This window comes from Plodia interpunctella, chromosome 2 (assembly GCF_027563975.2).
Source record: "Plodia interpunctella isolate USDA-ARS_2022_Savannah chromosome 2, ilPloInte3.2, whole genome shotgun sequence".
Lineage (NCBI taxonomy): Eukaryota > Metazoa > Arthropoda > Insecta > Lepidoptera > Pyralidae > Plodia > Plodia interpunctella.
Genome location: NC_071295.1, coordinates 3,841,850 through 3,861,759, shown reverse-complemented (window position 1 = coordinate 3,861,759; position 19,910 = coordinate 3,841,850). Strand labels below are relative to the sequence as shown.

Here is a 19,910-nt window from a genome sequence, read left to right as displayed (position 1 = left end):
TGATCGTTGAGTCATGGAAAATGTTGCCATTATGAATGAAACTTTTTATAAAGGTAAATCTTCACTATACATGGATCTTTGGTCCTGCAACTCCTGCAAAGCAGGCAGGTTTTTCACAAAATTTGTTTGATTCTTTTACCGCCGGTTTTTTTTTACATCACCGTATACTGATTGTCAAACTGACAGATTCTTTCTCGTCTTACTGGGAAGACTGGGAAGGAAATGGTGGTCAAACATAAGGTTGTACACTAGTGTGTTAACTATATCATGGCGGATATTGATAGTTTGTTTGATTGTTTTGAGGAAAAAGAACAGAGTGAAGCTGCTGTTCAGTTCCCAAACCTAAAGAAAGACCAAGCGTAAGTTTTGTAACCTATAATTTTACTTATGTGCTACATGCAAAGTTATATTTATTTTTTTTTACAAATTACAGAGAATTGTCCCAAGTACAAACAAGTAATAAACGTCCTCATGAATTGGTAGAGTACGCAGATACAACTCAAAAAAAATCCAAACCGGATGATGATGACACAGACTTGATCAGTGATATAAAGTAAGTATAGTAACAAACAACACAACCAATATTGTTTCAATAACTTCTGCAAAGACCAAAAAATAAAATTGATTTTTAGGTGATAAATGTATGAAGGTTTTACTGCCAAAATTTATTTTTGCTCCATTTACAGTGTAGATCTACTAAGTTCCCGTATTGTAATACACACATTGGAGACTCATGAAGGCTGCACACACGAAGTGGCAATACCACCTAACCATGAGTATGCACCACTCCTACCAATTACCTCTGAGCCTGCCAAGCAGTATAGTTTTATTCTGGATCCTTTCCAGAAGGAAGCAATTATGTGCATAGATAATTTGCAGTCAGTATTAGTATCTGCACATACTTCTGCAGGAAAAACTGTTGTAGCCGAGTGAGTAAATGTTATTTTGTAGTACTTCATCTAGTTATCCTTAAATGTTGGTTGATATATATTTTATAGAAAGAATATGAGATTGTCCTGGTGGGTGATATTAGTATATTTTTCTGCTGAAATAACTGACTTATTTTTCTTTCTTTCAGGTATGCAATAGCATTATCTTTAAAAAATAAGCAAAGAGTAATATACACCACACCAATCAAAGCTCTCTCCAACCAGAAATACAGAGAATTCTCAGAGGAATTCCTGGATGTTGGTCTCATCACTGGAGATGTCACCATAAACCCTTCAGCATCATGTCTTATTATGACTACAGAGGTATGGATTTTGTTGTTATTGAATATATTACACCTAGGGTTACTAGGTATTTAAATCTAAGTGCCGGTTGAAAATTCTGATTTCTTTTAAAAATCTGGTCTCTGGCCGATTATAAATCTTGCTAGATTATAATCATTTAATAATTTGAATAGTATTTGCACAGTTAGTACTTATATTTCGTCTACTTCCAACAGCTTTTAAGTAATTGTAGTAGAAATTTTGTTGTAAAATATAGGAGATGGCAATTACTATAAGAGTTGTCAAAAAGGTATGTCATACCCTTCTCTTTCCTGACAGAGACATCCTCTTTCATAAGTAAATTGCTTAATGCCATCTCATCTCTCCTATGCTCCATGCATTGTAATGAAATAGTGTACCATCATTGTAGACTAGTCATAGGAACCACTCTATGGGGTGTATCAATAGCAAGTATTTAGATTTAGATCCTGAAAAAAAAGAGAACTCAAGAATCAAGTTGAAGGAAATTTAATAAAGATTATTCTGAACTAGCTAAATGTAAACGTCAAGAATGGTTGATAAAGGTAAATGTTATTCCAAAATTATTAAATTTCAGATTTTAAGAAATATGTTATACCGCGGCTCGGAGATCATGCGCGAAGTTGGTTGGGTAGTCTTTGATGAGATTCACTATATGAGAGACAAAGAAAGAGGTGTTGTTTGGGAAGGTAAGATTGGCTAATTACACAGAATTTGGGCAAAATGTAAATATATCTTTGATATTAAAAATCTAACAATTTGTTAGCAAATTAAGAAAAGAATCTCAATCTTGGTTCTATTTTCACTCATACATTTTAACTAAATATGAAAGTAATATAAATAAAACATTCCTTGAATGTGACTAAAATCTATTTACCTACCTCATATTCGTTCGAATATTATAATCGAAATTAAATTTCCAATCTTGATCATTCCACAGAAACTTTAATCCTCCTCCCGGACAACGTGCATTACGTGTTCCTGTCAGCCACAATCCCGAACGCCCGTCAGTTCGCCGAGTGGGTGTGTCGGCTACACTCGCAGCCGTGCCACGTGGTGTACACGGAGTACCGGCCCACGCCGCTGCAGCATTACATCTTCCCGGCCGGTGGCGATGGCATTCATCTTGTTGTTGATGAAAAGGTAAGCTCCATACTTTTGTCTATTTCCTTCACATTGCACTGCCATACCTTCACTTACTTTTAAGGCTTTCATTATCATATCTATTCTTACTATAAGTAGTTGTTTGGCAAAGGTTAGGATAAATCGTTTTTCAAGTAAATTACCATACGGAGTAAAATGCATTATCACAAATTATTTTCTCATGTCTAGGGTCAGTTCAAAGAAGACAACTTTAACACAGCGATGGCGGTCCTGGGCAACGCGGGTGACGACGCCAAGGGGGACAAGGCCCGAGGGCGCCGCGGAGGGCCCCGGAACCACAGCCAAACCAACATCTTCAACATTGTCAAGATGATCATGGAGAGGAACTTCGCTCCGGTCATTATATTCAGTTTCAGCAAGAAGGATTGTGAGGCGTACGCTATGCAGATGGCCAAACTTGATTTTAATACAAGTAAATACATTATTAATAAAGTCTTATTGGCAGGAGTAATATTTTTTTTAGAAGTTACACCTGTACTGGCAATTTTTCAGGACTTATTTCAATTTAAATAATTATTCTAACATTCTATTCTAACTGCAAACTATTAGCTTTTGGAATCAGTCACTGCTTAGAAGAAACTCTGATCAGTCACTGCTAAGAAGAAACTCTGAAAGAAACTCATAATAAATAATCTTAATCCCTTACCCGCTCACGTATGATTAATTTGAATCCGATAAACGTTTTCGTTTCGTCTATCTGTCAGTCACACTGGGCCGATTTTGATGAAAATCGGTACATAGAGAGGGTGGGGGAGAGACAATGTTTACCTAAATGCAAGGCATTTGCTAAAGTATGAGTTGCAATCGATGTTCAGCCAGTTCTTATCCAGCAAGTGTTTACCTAACATATTTATCGTCGCAGTTGAAGAGAAGAAGTTAGTCGACGAAGTGTTCAACAACGCGATGGACGTGTTGTCAGAAGAGGACCGCAAATTGCCTCAAGTGGAGAATGTGATTCCACTTCTACGACGGGGCATCGGCATCCATCATGGAGGATTGTTGCCCATTCTGAAGGAAACTATAGAGATTCTCTTCGGCCTCGGGCTCATAAAGGTTTTATATATTTCTGTTTCTTATCGTCGTATCACTAAAGTACACCATGAAGCTCATATTTCATATTTGTTTTAGGCCCTCTTTGCCACAGAAACCTTCGCCATGGGTTTGAACATGCCAGCCAGGACTGTAGTTTTCACAAGTTGCCAGAAATTTGACGGAAAAGATTTTAGATTTGTGAGTATCCTAACTTAGATTATAAATGCGAAAGTAAGTTTGTTTATGTGTTACCTATTCACGCTCTATCTACTTAACCAATCTTCTTGAAATTTTGCATACATGTAGTTTGAAATGTGGAGAAGGACACACAGGGTTATTTTCATCCCGTTATATTTCTTGCCAGCCAGTTCTATTTTCACTTACTGCTATGATCAAGAAATTTTGACGTTGATTTTCGACTTTCTAAACAGATATCGTCAGGAGAATACATCCAAATGTCAGGAAGAGCTGGACGTCGTGGGTTGGACGACAAGGGCATAGTTATATTGATGATAGACGACAAAATCACGCCCACTGTCGTCAAGGGCATGGTGCAGGGCAAGGCTGACCCTATTAATTCAGCGTTCCACCTTACTTATAATATGGTTAGTATAATTTTAACAAAAAATATTATTTTTCTAAATATATAGATTTTTGTTACTATTTACCACTAGTGGAGTACTCCATTCGATCGAAGCGGAATAAAAAGTATCCTAGGATCAAGACAGTAAGTGGCAGGCATTTTATTTATTGAAACTCAAATTCACTAGGCCTTGAACATATTATTCATTGGAATAATATTTAGACTATTTATCTTTGTTCAAAAGGTACTGAATTTACTGCGAGTAGAAGAAATTAATCCAGAATACATGCTGGAGCGGAGTTTCTTCCAGTTTCAGAATCAAGCTGCAATCCCGGATCTCATAGACAGTAAGTAAGGGTGTCCGCTGCTTCGAACGGGCTTCTCCTAGTCTTGTACTCAAATGTTGCGTGTGACAGGAATAGGCAGATTCGTTTTATTCTTTTCTTTCGCGTGTATGATTTGTAAAAGAGGGGGAGAATCACACGCATGTCCGTTTGACGCAGGGACGCATATGAATTTGGTTCATATCATTTGTTCTCAAAATTTGGATTAATTAATTAATTGGACTTATTTATTGATTTTCGTTTTAAAATTTCTAAACCCCTTTGCGATGAACTTTAAGTGAAACCCGTAGCTCTCATCCATCTGGTTGTTAGACTCTACTCTTATTGAAAGTCCATAAATCCAAAATATAATAAATATTTTTAAATTTTTTTGTATGAAATTAATATTGTTAAATTTTGTAAAAATAATTTGTTTGTTATATATCTAACACACACAAAATCATTGTCAGAGGTGAAAGCGAAGCAGAAAGAGTACTCGCTGCTGACAGTAGAACAGGAGCACTCGATCGCGGCGTACTGCAGCATCCGCTCGCAGCTGCAGCTGCTGGGCGCGCAGTTCCGCTCCTACATCACGCGGCCGGAGTACCTCAAGCCCTTCCTGCAGCCTGGACGGCTGGTCAAGGTATACCCATTGTGATAGTAGCAGATAAACTCGCTACTGACAGTAAAACAGGACATTCAATTTAATGAAAGTTAAAAAATTAAATATTTATTTTTTTTTAATTCGGAATAATGTTTATGGATAACTTTGTCAGTTGTGATTTGGTAATAGACACAATATCTTATAAGAATTTGTGTTTATTCTGACACATTGAAATATAGGTTTCAAAATTAGATTAAATACAATTAAACATAAATACAATTAAACAGGTGAAAACAGAGAAATACGAGTACGACTGGGGTATAATAGTGAATTTTCGGCACAAGTCCAAGGGCAAAGGCAAGCGGCCACAGGAGGAGAATCCTCTAACAGCGGAAGATGCGATCGTGGTGGACATTCTGCTTCACGTGAGGAAACCTGAGGCGGGGGACACGGACACTAATATGCCGTGTCCGCCTGGAGAGGTATGTATTTCTTGTTGCTTGTCATTATAGACTATCCTTGGTTGCGTATTGCATTCCCTCATATATATTGATTTGTCACTATCCTTCCAGCTAACTCAACACAAAATTTGTTTCATTGCTTCGTTTTGACGTGAAAGTAGGACAAACAAACAAATTTTCACATATATAATATTGGTATGAATCTACTTATCGCCAAATCAGGCCTAGTGTATTAAACCACCAAAAATAAATATTTGTTTTTTTCTAGACGGGTGAAGTGGAAGTGGTCCCAGTGCTCCACACACTCATCTACCAAGTGAGCTCCCTTCGAGTGTACTACCCCAAGGACCTCCGCCCTCCCGACAGCCGCAAATCTGTGCTGAAGACTATTGGTGAAGTTAAGAAACGGTTCCCCGATGGACCGCCGTTGTTGAACCCTATCAAGGATATGAAGATTGAGGACAAAGTGTTTAAGGAATGCGTGGAAAGAATCAAAGAGTTAGAAGAAAGGTGGGTCTGTTTTACTAGTAGGCAAGTTTAATCTCCATTGGAAGTAGGGTGATATGATATATTACAATCATAATTTATCCAGGTTATACGCACATCCTTTACACAACGACAAAAACCGTGGCGCCTTGACCGCAGCGTATGAGCGCAAACAAGAACTGTACGAAGAACTGAATGAGGCGAAGGCTGAGTTGAAGAAAGCCAAGAGTATCCTCCAAATGGACGAGCTGAAGAAGAGGAAACGTGTGTTGAGGCGACTGGGGTACTGCACTGCCGCTGACGTTATAGAACTGAAGGGGAGAATAGCATGTGAATTGAGCAGGTATTTCACGTCTATATTTTTTGATTGTGATTTAAAACGTTATTTTAATTATTTATTTTGATGAACCAAAATAATCTGTCAAAATGGTAAAAAAAACTAATTTATTGAATTATGCAATCAATCTTTTTTACAGCGCGGACGAGCTCCTCCTAACGGAGCTGATATTCAATGGAGTTTTCAACGCGCTGACGCCAGAACAGAGCGGGGCGCTGGTCAGCTGTTTCGTTTGCGACGAGAACTCCTCACAGCACTCCGTCGCAGGCGAGGAGCTGCGAGGAGTCCTGAGGCAGCTACAGGTATCTCTCTCTCCTTCTTTCTTTTCGAGTGTGTTAATTTATCTCTCCTTTAGGAAGTTGAAATCCTATAAAATTATATTTCCAAAATGTTGCGTTTACTAGGTTGTTCCATTCAAGCTGTAACGACATAGCCTGCTCTAAAAATAAACCTCAAAATTTTGAGAATTTGTCCGAGATTTAGCCACCTGATTGACGACAATAGAAAGAGGGTTCTTTGAGAATACTGTTGTTGCCTTTCAAGGCTCAACTTGCAAGTATCAAACGTAGCTGTGACCAAGTAGCTAATGGTCAACGGAGGTTGCCACACCTTGAACATTATTTGGTAAACCTAATGTACGAATAGTGGCGAACTAATGTGACGACCATTTACTTTTTCCCCTTTACTTTAGTTCTCAATCTCAATATTACTTATAACAGCGGTGTAGCGAGCCAAAGTGGATTTTAAATTTTAGCCGGACTATTTCAGGAGTACGCCCGCAGAATAGCAAAGGTCTCAATAGACGCCAAGATGGACCTGGACGAGGACGACTACGTGGGCAAGTTCAAGTCCACGCTAATGGATGTGGTGCTGTCGTGGGCCAAAGGGGCCTCCTTCCTGCAGATCTGCAAGATGACCGATGTTTTCGAAGGTTCGTTTGTGTATTTTAATTTCACAATTTTAGTCACGAATCCAGTGCGTTCGGAAACGTATGAGGCGACTTGTACGCTTGTATTTTTATAAACTTGCAACATTTTGAAGGGTCCACAACTTGCGTTAATAATTTTCCGTTATCCATACTCCTTGTCTAGAAAAGTACTTGAGTTCTAGACACTCTGGAAACAAGCATGCAAGCAATAATTAACCTTAATTACATTAACGAGCATTATGCATAAGGTATTGTTAGTTGTTATGTGTTATTAATTGTTATTATCTTATGACTACCTAATTACATTATGATCTAATTAATTCCAATGATTAAGTATTAAAACTAACGAATAATATTCTTGTCTTTCTAGGTTCAATAATCCGCTGCATGCGTCGGCTGGAGGAGGTCCTGCGGCAACTGTGCCAGGCCGCGAAGAACATCGGCAACACAGACCTGGAGAACAAGTTCAGCGAAGCAATCAAGCTGCTCAAGCGCGACATCGTGTTCGCCGCCAGCCTTTACATGTGAACCGACCAATACACTTATTTTGTATGTCGCTTTTTATTTTATTTAACACTATAGTATGTTTTTGAGGTGGGCGGAAAAATAAACAAATTTTTAAAATTACTAATGTAGATTTTTGACACGGTCTGATATAATGTATTTAATATAATATATATACTAATTACATGGTATTTCCATTGAGTTTAAATGTTCTTGTAACGTGTGTCAGATGTTGGACGTGAAATATTTTTCCTCTTACCATAATCGCATACTATAATTGTAACCTATAAATGTAACCATTCTGCCCTTAAAACCTTCATATACCTTCAGCACTGTCAGAAAAAATATAGTATTTTTAATGAAACTCCATATCACAATGTTATAAGAGAACTTTATTGTTGTAATTACTGTATATCTATAGCATGAACGGGCAAGTAACAAAAGAACAGTATTTTACTAGAATTACACTAGAGAACCATGTTCACAGAGTCGGCCGTGCCCAAATACAACTATTCATTAAACTAATACAATAAAAACAAATTTTAAAAACAGTGACATCAATATTCGCTTCAAATTTTCGAATTATTTGGAAATTTATACAAATTTTGAATATACTCCTAAAAAGCTTGAACAGGGGAACGACATATTTATTACACGATAAACGAAATTTAATTTTGATTTCATAGAAAATGTTAACTATGTCGCTGCTTATTTAGTTAAATCGGCCATTTATTGAAACTTGTACATAGTAATGTAGTGTTCATTTTAAGTATGTGTGGAATTCGTGATATGAAAATAAATATAATCTTTCTTTGTTAAAATTGATTGTAACTGTCTTCTTTGTCGATACCTGTTGTTATGAACTATATGGTCCAATGGCCGATGTAATCAAATGATCGCGACGCATATTGATAAAAGTGGAAAAATCACCGTTCTCATTCATATAAAGTTATTGCATGTACGAACCTAGACGATTACTAGAGGACTTCCTCTAAACACGTAAAGATCACAATCGAAAAAATTTAAAACCACTTACGCTATAGTCATTTGGTGCCTGAATTGATATGTCCGAGAACTAAACGCGAAATAAACGCTAATTCTGTCTAGCTATAGAGTTATTCTGGGTGCGTTTCTATCGCGTCACCGTCATTACCATACTTTTTTAACACAGGCAATAATCAGTTTTATAACCACTTTTTTATATAATGAATAAGCTGTGCTGTGATCATGATAATATTCCATAATTATAAAACCAAACATTAATTCTTTCAATTCAGAAATTTGGCGAATGGTAATGGCGGCGGTCGAAACGCTCGTCGGAATCACCTATTACGTTTTGAGTAACTAAACGAGGTATTTGTTTTGTGTCTATGTTATTTCGAACTAAATCCCGCCAAGTGCAAGTAAAAATATCTGCACGCACAAGACGCGAGCTCGCCTATATTCTATGATAAGTATACGCTATAATTTTTATTATCATATAATACTTAAACGTTACAGTAGACACTCGGCGCGCTGACTGCTATGGAAGACTCGACGCTTATATAAGCACTCTCAGTAAGTTGCCAGCCGCTCGCCACTCACCAACGATCGCTACGCCATTATATCGACTCCTTACTGTATTATTTATACAAAATGTACAATTCTCAAAAGCGCTCCTGACGATTCTGTTTTATTTGTGAATATGTATATGTTACGACATGGATTATGTTGATTATGATAATACGACGTGTCTCGGCAACAGTACGTAACCCAGGCAAAACGTAGACGCAACGAAGGGATCTTATTAGTAAGAGTAGAGTCAGTTTTTAAAGTCAGATATAAACATCGTATACATATATACATTTTAGACATTACAACGAATATATTCTCACGGCTACTAAGATTTAAGATTCTAGGCGATTACTGCGACCGACACACTCGCCGACAACACACTAGCTTGCCATTGTCCCGCATGTACGTAAACTATCTATCGGTCCCGTCGAATACAATACATGAGTTGAAAAAAAAAACTCCATGGTTTGGCACTCGCTATCTGATAACTATTTGTAATGTTTTTGTACTATTTCAATATACCCGCAGGTAAATATATGGCGGCAAACGGACAACAGCAAGCCATTCTATAAAATTTACGATTAGGTATGATTATTCGATATGATATAGGTAGTTATCAAAAATCTATTAGTGTAAGTATATGGATCTGAACTTTAGCCCTATTTAACATTCACATTAATGTTAGGTACAAACAAGTTTATATACTTAGCCTTACTGTCTTACACCGCGAAACGTTACGTATGAAAGTAGAATAATAAAATGTGGCCTCAGGTAAGGAACATGATATGCGAACAAATAATTGAGATGGGTCGACATGACGTAGTTATAACCACAATAGTTGAATTGAACGACTTAAACATTAGCAACACACGTTCTTAAATGTAGTAGGCCATTTAAGTTAGTAAAATATTTACAATAAAAATATGAAACCGTGTACAGTTTCCTCAATACGACATTATTCGAAGATTAGGCGAGAAAAATACTAACAACTAGACGAATGGAAAGCCCGCGAGGACTGGCGTCGCGACGACACTTCCACATTAATCTCATTTATTGTCCAGTGATCGACGATCTAACAGCCAGCAAGGCAATACACCCGTCGATAACTTTACTCTATTGCTTTCGATAGATTGCTATCGTTGATGTCATGCCCAATAGGCGAGTAATATTAAAACAACTCTCCACCTTGTCCGCGACACCCGCCTCCGAGTAAGACTTTTTACATAATCATTACACAGGCACACATAAAATCGGCAAATAAAACGCCTACAAATTAAATAGTCTTATATACATCAACTCTATGCAACTATTCAATAAGATTGCGATTAAATTCAATGACAAGTATCGAGAAATAAATCGAGTATGGTTCAACATAGGTAAATTTTTCTAAAACTGTTTCAAACGATATTATCTTTACATTAATCTTTAATACCTATTAACATTAGCTATAATTTATAAGATCTCCAAGTTTGTGATAATCTTCGATTTAAATTTAACAAGATATTCGTTACCTACCTATTTACTGTATGCGTTCGCAATAGTTATTACAATATGAAACGTGACAACTCAACGAGAGAGGAAAATATTTTAATTCATTATCGTATCCTAAATCGAATAGATAATAATCCTGTCTCAAAACAAGATCGAAAGTTCATTTGGTCGGACCAAAACTTCAGTCGGTAAAATAGATCAAAACTCTTAAACGACACGCGGCGCGTCAGCACTCGCGCATTATCCTACCATCACACCATTCGTAATCTACACACTCTTCCTACAAACGGTCCTCAATCACACAGACGGTCGAATACTGTTGAACGGCGACCGAACCGAAGCTTTCTCATAAACGCTGCATCATATCTGGTCAAGGACTGGGCATCTTGGTTTATAGCTGGAGTTTAGTGGTCGCTTCTCGGCTGCGGTGTCTAGGGCTGCAGTTGCAGTAGTCACGTGACGCAGAGCCGCAGCACTAGGGCCGTTACTAGTGCCAGTAAAGGTTGTATCCGACCACCGCGACCACACGATTGGATTTCGATTTCCTAAAAAAAGAGAGGATTGAGATGAGATGTTTCTTCACAGAGTTTTTGAGAACTTATTCTTCTTTAGTAAGTACTGATTGAATAATGGTACCTCAGAGCAGGAGAAAATAATATCGGAAGACGTAGAATGAGATGTCCATCTCATTGTAGGTCTTCCGATAGGTAGGTCATCAGATGATATAACCAAGTTGCAAGGCGTTACGCGGAACACAGGATAGGGAGGATGACGCATAAACAGATAGGAGATCAGTAATGGGCGCAAAGAAGTTGAAGTGTTGATGATAATTGAGTGTCGAACCTAATGTCTACCTACGTGTCTACAGGAAATCGTTTCGGAATGGTAAGGAGTCATTTTTCATGTTGTGACCTCTTCCCGTCAGGTGGGCCGCATGCCTGTTTCCTTGTTCAATTTACCTCAGGATGGTAGGAGAGACAGACGGGCGGGCGACGGCGGTGGCGGGCGGCGGCGCGGCGACAGGCGCGCGGCGGCGCCTCGCGCGCGCGCACGTCCAGCCGCTTGGCGCCGCATGGGCACAGCGTGTCCACCACCAGCAGGATCAGGTTGCTGTGCGGGATTTTCTGCACGCTGAATGGTCTGTTGGATTGCAATAGGTTATACAATGATAGGTATTAACGATACGCAATATATCCGCAGGTCAAAAAGTAAAATATCAAATCGCGCTTCGCACTGAAATTGTTCACAGCAAGAAAGAGCTTGTTCTTATCATTTTGTTAGTGAAATAAGAGCTATGAGATCTTGTCATATTTTTTTAGTGAATAGCTATGAAAGTTAGTTAACTTAAAGAAACAAAGAAGTATAAGAAAAGAAAATCTTAAAATTTTGATTACCTTTCGCATCCCGAATTATGGCAATTGGTCAGTTTTCCTTTCAGCGGTTGCGCTGCATTTAATCTGGTCGACTGCAGCGTGAAGAGTTCCGCACTAGTGACGCAAGGCCTCACAGCCGCCGACCTAGCTGCTTCCCGCGGCGGTTCCCGCACGGTACTGAATCCGCCTCCGTTTCCTCCCTGGGGGGGCTCCTCCCCGCCCCCATCAGAATTGCTGCTGCTCTTGCCATCCAGAATGATTTCGTAGGTGCCTCTGTCTCGATCTATTTCTTCATCGTTTCCTAGACCGGAATCAGTTTCATAATCTTCATAGTCTGCTGGAAAATAAAAGGATTAAGTGAATGCTAATTAGATTAAACTTTGTTAAATTAAGATTTGATATTTAATTTATTCGGAATAGTGCGTTATATTTGTATAATATTGGAGTACAATCAAAAAACATGTATACAAATGTATAGCGATAGTCCGATATCTTTAACGACTTACCTATATCTTCATCAACGTAAGCATGTGCTCTCGCTCGCACAGATTCCCACAGCGGGAACCAAACCGCCAGCAACTGGGTGACGTAGCCGCCGAGCCAGGCAAGAGGTCTCATTGGCTGCAGAATTTAAAATCATGCTTTTGTATTTCTTTTTCCATGACAAAAAGAATAATCCGACCAATGAATTGACCAAAATAGTCTTTTACTCTTTGCTATACTTCTATTTTGAATATAAGTTTATTCAAAATAGAAGTACAGATACAGTACCAGATTCATTTTAAGGGTTAGTAATATAAAACTTACGTCATACCGTGGTTTCATGGTAGTCTTTTCATGATAGATGATACAAACGCATGAGTAGGTATTAAAAACTTGCGTGTGTACAATAACGTTGTATGTTTATTCATCTCACCGTTAACTTGTTGACGCCACCACTGAAAGGGTTCTTCGAATCTGGGCATCTTCCTTGATTGTCGTTGACCGTGATCTTCTTGTAGATGCGGTCTTGCACCAGCGAGTCCATGATGGTGCCGTCCACTTGGCCGAAGAACCTGCCCGTCTGTGTAACATCTTCTGACAGGATAATGAACCCGTTATCATCCAGAATGTAGCAGTCCAGCTCGTCTCCAGCGCAGGTCTTCTTACAGATGCTACCAGCTGTGCACTGGATAATTAAATAATATTAAGTTGAAAAGGGTTCTTGAAAACTGATGAATTAATGAAAATGTAAGAAAATTGGTAAAGTGTGCGTAGTGGCCCTGGGCTCCGACGCTCTGTGGTTTAGGAAGAAATCGCAATGCGCTCAGATGACACAGAGAGAGAGATAGAGAGAGATAGGAGAATGGTTTAACAGATATATAAAAAAATGGATTCTATAATTAAATGTACCGTGGATGTGACGTTCAAGAAGTGTTGCGCAAGCGATTCCAACTGGAAGTGCAGTCCCACCACAGCTGCCGGCGCGCGATGTCCTTTCGACGCCACGAACACTGCATGAGTGGCCAGCACTAAGGGCGGGCGTCCACTGAGGTCGTCCGCTTCAGATCCGTCGCGGAACGGCACGGAGAACACAAAGCTTTCTGGTTCTATGGAGTGGTGCTCCACTGCTCGACGATACCATTCAGAGTCGAAGGCTCGAGTATATTTCTCGCTGAAATGCCTGGAAAACAATAAAACAATAAAATGTATAAGTGAACTTGGTTGGAATAATGTTAGTTCTTCTTTGGCAACGAACTGGTTGTGAATCTCCAGTTGTCAATGTGGCAGAATAGAATCTTCCGTAGTGATATGGCCTAAGAAAACCTCGTTCTAGCAACAACATGACTTTTGGATTATAACAATCTGCAAGAGACTATTCTTATTATTCAAAGACCATATAATAAATAGGATTCTTACGGTTCAGCAGAGTCGGAAGTGCGGGAGGTGTTGCCATACTCGGTCCACTTGAGGAAGCCGCTGCGGGTGGCGATGAAGGACAGCGACACCACAAACTTGTGGAAGCGGCCTTGTCTGTAAAAGGGATTTGTGATTACACAGGGTTTTAGTTCGAGGCGAGTGCGGAGATAAATAGAGGTGGTGTGCATTATCACTTATAAAATTCATAAATAATAATGAAAACCCCTTTCTATATGTTATAAATGTTTCTTTCCGCATTTATTCTCAATAGTGGTCGTTCTGAAATGCTTGTAGTTTGTCGCGATGGATAAGAATACGGATTTCGTGTGAAAGTTTATTTTCTTATTATATGCCAAGACCTATTTATTGGTTTGATACAAGTACGGTTTCGAAGAAGATTATTTTTGGTAAGGGCCTTTGTAATATAATATTTACATTAACGTCTGCCATTTTAGTTGGTATATAAAATAGAAATAAAATAGACATAGGTAAAACTAATAAAAATATTTTAAGCAGTGTTGTAGATACACAGGTGTTCTGTGAGATGTATTTACCAAAAATTAGAAACACTTGGATTTTCCTTGAGCAGCTTAAAAAAAGATTAGTTTCACATTTTGTTTACCTGATTCCTGGCTGGCGTAAGTGGTTAGTTGAATTTAAAAAAGAACAGTCTTTATGAATAAAACTCACAAAATATACTATTTATAGAAATGTAAATTCATATTTTTAAAGATTTTGATAAATTAAGAATTGAGATTTTGATAAACGACTGTTCTTTTTACAGTATAAGTATTTTTTTAGAACGCTAAAATAAATACAGACAAGGCGGATTTAATTATGAACTTGGAAACTAAAATAATGATTATTAAAAAAAAACAATATCCAAGTTTCAAAAATAGCAGGCTTCATAACTAAACCGGCCACAGCTGTCTGTATGAAAAACACCTGTGCGTTGTGATTGCAAATTTGTTCCTAACATGAAGAAAATTATGTATCACAACTATATAACTAAAACATTACATTTGCGGAGATGTAACCAGCAACGTCACTCGTAGACTTAGCACCACACACGTTGTATCCATCTAAATTTAATCATATTTACCACAAATTGCTCTACATCACTCGGTGAGTTATCTGTTCATCCTAGCAGCATGTTTTAATAAACATCTACTGAACGAATCTGATATTTGTTGTTACGTTACCTTGTCAATAGTGCCATTAAAGTTGCTATCGGGCTATTTGTGTGACAAACACATAGAAATTAGTGATCAGTGTAAATAACGTAAAGTGCAATTAAATAATATTTATATAATATCGAAAGTATTAGTTAATTCATGCAATTTTTTCGATATAAAACATTGCAGGCATTGGTGTAGGTACCTCAGGGTATCAATCGTCAATTTTCTCTTTTTTTAAAAGCAATGTTATTTTGGTAATAGATGACAAAAAACATGCTATAATATGAAATATTACTTACTGTGAGTGGTGGCTGGCATGTCCTGTGTGTGCGTCCAATTCTTTTATAACCATGGCGTCACGGATAAGCGACTGAACTAAAGTTTTGTCACCTGAAAAGAAAATGCTTTGATGTAGAATAGATAATGAAAAGACTATTTATACTTTTATCCTAAGCCTTCGATCAAATTAATATTTTATTTCGCCTTGTAGTTAAATTTACTTAGATTATTCTTAAGCTTTGCTCTGTGCGTTTTGTCTGCGACTTTCTTGTTGTTGTTTGCTTTATTTAGAATTAGATTTTACTGATAGCTTCGCATGCCGTAGCCTACGTGTGAAATTTAATCAAAATCTGTCCAAGGCGGGTGTAAGGTGTAAAATCGTGACAGACTTTAGAATTAAATTAATTATAATATTAGTATGGAAGTATGGTTCAGTTAACGTGACAGTGACGTGGTCGGATGTAATGTAACTCACAGTAATAAGCGTCCCTGTCCTGCTTCTTGTGCGCGTTGTGCAGCGTGAGCGCGCGCGGGCGCAGCGACATCCACTTCCAGCCAGGGCGGCCCGCGCGCGACAGGAAGTGTAGCAGCTGCTCCTCCGCGGAATTGAACGTCTGATCGGAGGTGGACGCGTACTCGCAGTATACCCTGTAACAATTTATATTTGGTAAGTTATAAATATATTTATATATATTTTTGTACATTTTTAACTCCACGCCTTAGTTACACAAAGTCAGGTCTCGTAAAGATGCCTTTAGGAGACCTGAATAAAATCTGACACTAAGCTTTGATCTTTTTAACCACACAACGGATTTTGATTCAACTGAATCGTTTCCGTTGTGTTTAACTTAGGAATTATATAAATTTTTCAACTAGTATTTTGGTTTCATCAGACACTTACCAGTCGGGGTGGATCTTCCAGTTTTCACCTTTGAAGTATTCAGTAACTGTGCAAAAAATAATATAATGAATAGTTTAAAATTAGGCAATTACACTTATATCACATGTTCGTTTGTTGGTAATCGCAAATTTATTCATAGGCTTATCTGACAAAATATGTAGCACACGCTTTATGAAAGGAGCTGAGCTCTAGAACTCGGGCAATTATTTCCGATTCCTTACCGTTGATAAGACTATGCTTGACCTCCTGCTCGGCCTGCAATTCGTACATGCCGTACCCGTCCGGCAGGACAGCCGCCAACGAGTATGGTGTGCCGTCCACTGGGCTGTAGAAGTACCGTTGCCTTCTGGTTGCTACTCGCCTCATGGCATCGTATTGGACCTTTACCCCTATTTCTGTTTCGCCTTCGCGCTGTTCTATCATGTCGTGGCGGAGCTAGAATAAAGAGATAGAGATTCGATTAACATGTTAACTGCGGCAAATATGCATCTGGTTTATCTGGAGGTGGATCTAGTCTGGAGACTAGTTGCTGCACTACTTTTTAAGCTATTCCACTAGTCTGACCAGGCTACCAGCTGACCCTACTCGTACCAATAAGTGAAATACTTTTTCCACTAAAGTGAAACGCAGTCAACATCTTCGTCTCGATCCGGTCTTCTGATATCAGTAGACCCGAAACATTGATGCTATAAGTGATAAAAGGTTTACTTACATCAAGCAGAAGTGAGGTCACGTTGACTCTTGAGTTTTCGTCTGCGTCCACCAGCAGCTCGACGTCTGTCAGGTCTATACTCGAATACAGAGGGCGTAGCGTTTCTGTATACTATAAATAAAGATATATTTGGATCCCATAAAAGTACTGTAAAACATAAGATACTTATACATTTTTTGTGGAAATTAAAAAACTACCATTAAAAAGTAAGTGATATTTTGACTGGAATAACAATTATAGGTGGTCATATGTCTTTGAACTAGTTTTGAATTAGTTGTACTTACTTCCTCGTTAGTATGCTGAAAGGAAAAATGATTTATTTGTAGTAGTATAAAATAAAATTATTTTATGTGGCTCAAACTTTTATATATTTTTTCAAATTATTTCTCATGCTTACCAGTGGTCTCAAATCAGGATGATACAATACATGCCCGTTGTTGTCCACCATAAAGGAATATCCGTTAACTCCAAGCTGAAAATATTTATTATATAAGAACTTTGTACATAAATAATTTTTAACATTTGAAATGTGAATTATTTACCTTATATGGTGGCACGAGCTTCCTTATTTGATCGACAGGAACATCGGTACCGACTACACCCAATAGATTTGCTTCTCTTTGCTAAAAAAAAACAAGACCATTGACTTAACAGCTATTTAATTTTCGCATATTAGTAAAAATTGTATCAATAAAGTACATTTATGTAACCGTAGTAGTTATAATGAAGAATATTATCCAGACAAATTTTTTAGACTATCAATTCCCGCGCGTCCCGATCTGACGCGATATTGTTCAATTGTTTTTATCTCCAGGATCGAAGGATTAAAAGTCTAATTACAAAATTAAAAGAAGAAACAAGATTAACAGCTTACCGTGTGGTTTCTCCTGTCATAGATAGGAACTGTCACAGAAGTCATAAGTTGTCCCATGCCGTCATTGGCGAGGCTGCTGCTCTGTAATCGAAAAAAAAATGAAGTGTACTTTCGAATCAGTGTGAGATTTTATTGAAGTTGCCCAAAGTAATCTGACATGCTTTTACTACTCGCTGTATTTATATTAAATTGTAGGAAATAGGTAAGTGAGATTTTCGAAAAATATATTCACAAACTTGGTTATATTGCTACACCCCAAATTGTACGCCCTAATTTTGGCTAGTTTCATAACTTACCTTCCCCCCCACGTAGACGGGACTCCAGTGCACTGGATGTAGGGTCTGGTACATGACCAGAGGCCGTGCTAGTACTTCCACCAGATGGAGCACCTTTGGCCGGATCTCAGAGTGCTCGTTGATTGATACGTAGAAACCTGGAACAATCGGATTAGAACATGGAAAATACATAGGACAATATGCTCGATGATTGATTCTATTTTTTCTATTTCTTTTCGCATGTGACTTGTCATATATTTCTAAATGTTGCTTGGTAATCCTTAATTTTAGGATGTCTCCAGTTATTGTACGAGTTACTTATAGCATATTCGATTGGTAAAATCATCTTATTTACCTTTATTAGTGCAAGCCATGTCTTTCATGGTGTGACCGGAGGCGGCGTCTCCTCCAACCCGATAGGTGAAGATGCGCACGGGCATGTGTGGCCAGTTCCACGAGCGGAAGACAGCTTTGACCCCGCTCGCGCCGCCCCCCGCCCCGACCACTGCTATCGCCTGGTTGCATTGACAGCCCTGGCCAGTTCGATTGTACTGTGGGATGTAACAATACTTATAGAACAGTCTAATCGTTGCCACAGAATTACAGTAGCTGTTTGTGTTGAACTAATTTTTGATTGATTTTTTTTATGATTTTTATGATATAATTTTGACATCTAGAAAACTACATTCTCAAATGTCTTCAAATATATTTAACTCTTATGTTTCTCTAAAAGATTCTTGTTGGTAATTAGGCTATTAACAGCTTATTAAAATTAATAATATAAATTAATTATAACTTACCCTAAATATTATAAATTAATTATAACTTACCCTTTGCAATATCTCGAAGCCGGTAATCAGTGCCCCTGTCAAGTTGGCCACGCCACCAGAAGCCTCGGCGTTCCATAGCGAAGTCTTCAGGTCCCTCACCGTTTCAGGGATGGCCTGTAAATAAATCGTTACAAAATCGATCGGTATAAAACTAGCTTGTTACTAACACGATCTCTGCACGCCATCTTTGCTATCAAGACTGGGTGGGCACAGAACACGTCATACCAATGCAGGTGAATTATGCGGCTTATCGTATGCTATTCAGAATCAAAAATAGTTCACCTTGGAACATTCTAGTCTAGCTCACATCAAACTAAATACGAGGCTACATTGTATAGAAACTAAACTTATCAAGTTATATCAGAGCTGCACGAAGGCTGCGGCTCGCTGCAACCAAGAACCTTGAGAGCTACCTCGAAAGCCTATTGTATAAAGTGGCTACGACGCGACGCTTTGATTTATGAAGCAGGGAAGGTAGCCTATTAAAATTAGTTGCTATACGAACATACATTTACTTAGTAAAATGGTGCAAATATGTGATATCAAATATTCATACAAAGTATTTGATTTATTGCTTGAAGATAAACAAAGTTTGGTAAGTTGATCGATATTTCCGCGGGCAAATAAGTCATAAGATAATTTGAACGCAGCAATTCCTCCAGCTTGTTAATGTGAACAAACAGACGAATGTATTAATGAAAGTTCATGCATGTTGTTACAAGGTTTAATTTGGCTCTGACGCAAAATAACTATCTTACAAAAGAATATGGTATGTTACCCTCTATAATACAATATTTCCCAATCGTGCCGATCTTTTCTAAATAAACAATTGTATTTTTTTGAGATGAATATAAATCCTTTTAGATTGACCA

General features: G+C 38.1%; 2 protein-coding genes across 5 annotated transcripts in view; one reads left to right on the top strand and one right to left on the bottom strand.

Moving 5' to 3' along the window:
* Window positions 1–188: 188 nt before the first annotated feature.
* On the top strand, window positions 189–9,331 carry Mtr4 (Mtr4 helicase). Its single transcript, XM_053766182.2, has 19 exons — window positions 189–359; window positions 434–553; window positions 687–929; window positions 1,079–1,253; window positions 1,828–1,939; window positions 2,191–2,393; window positions 2,583–2,826; window positions 3,277–3,467; window positions 3,543–3,644; window positions 3,878–4,051; window positions 4,274–4,376; window positions 4,823–4,995; window positions 5,244–5,438; window positions 5,686–5,927; window positions 6,010–6,246; window positions 6,380–6,542; window positions 7,009–7,171; window positions 7,539–7,717; window positions 9,173–9,331. The coding sequence occupies exons 1-18, from the start codon at window positions 268–270 to the stop codon at window positions 7,694–7,696; spliced, it is 3,090 nt and encodes a 1,029-aa protein (XP_053622157.1). The 5' UTR covers window positions 189–267; the 3' UTR covers window positions 7,697–7,717; window positions 9,173–9,331.
* stol (stolid) overlaps window positions 8,044–19,910 on the bottom strand; it is a 53,848-nt gene continuing 41,981 nt past the window's right edge. The window contains exons 7-26 of one of the 4 annotated variants that reach the window (XM_053766142.1): window positions 19,039–19,152; window positions 18,564–18,759; window positions 18,230–18,366; window positions 17,934–18,014; window positions 17,602–17,682; window positions 17,457–17,531; window positions 17,344–17,358; window positions 17,060–17,170; window positions 16,569–16,782; window positions 16,348–16,393; window positions 15,922–16,094; window positions 15,467–15,557; window positions 15,192–15,224; window positions 13,990–14,103; window positions 13,483–13,753; window positions 13,007–13,258; window positions 12,597–12,711; window positions 12,112–12,427; window positions 11,677–11,857; window positions 8,044–11,262 (exon numbers count right to left, since the gene is read on the bottom strand). In XM_053766142.1, coding sequence (XP_053622117.1) covers window positions 11,170–11,262; window positions 11,677–11,857; window positions 12,112–12,427; window positions 12,597–12,711; window positions 13,007–13,258; window positions 13,483–13,753; window positions 13,990–14,103; window positions 15,192–15,224; window positions 15,467–15,557; window positions 15,922–16,094; window positions 16,348–16,393; window positions 16,569–16,782; window positions 17,060–17,170; window positions 17,344–17,358; window positions 17,457–17,531; window positions 17,602–17,682; window positions 17,934–18,014; window positions 18,230–18,366; window positions 18,564–18,759; window positions 19,039–19,152 — 2,709 coding nt within the window. In that variant the 3' untranslated portion in view covers window positions 8,044–11,169. The remainder of the gene's footprint in view (window positions 11,263–11,676; window positions 11,858–12,111; window positions 12,428–12,596; window positions 12,712–13,006; window positions 13,259–13,482; window positions 13,754–13,989; window positions 14,104–15,191; window positions 15,225–15,466; window positions 15,558–15,921; window positions 16,095–16,347; window positions 16,394–16,568; window positions 16,783–17,059; window positions 17,171–17,343; window positions 17,359–17,456; window positions 17,532–17,601; window positions 17,683–17,933; window positions 18,015–18,229; window positions 18,367–18,563; window positions 18,760–19,038; window positions 19,153–19,910) is intronic. The other 3 variants (XM_053766152.1, XM_053766160.1, XM_053766169.1) reach the window with 3 other exon arrangements.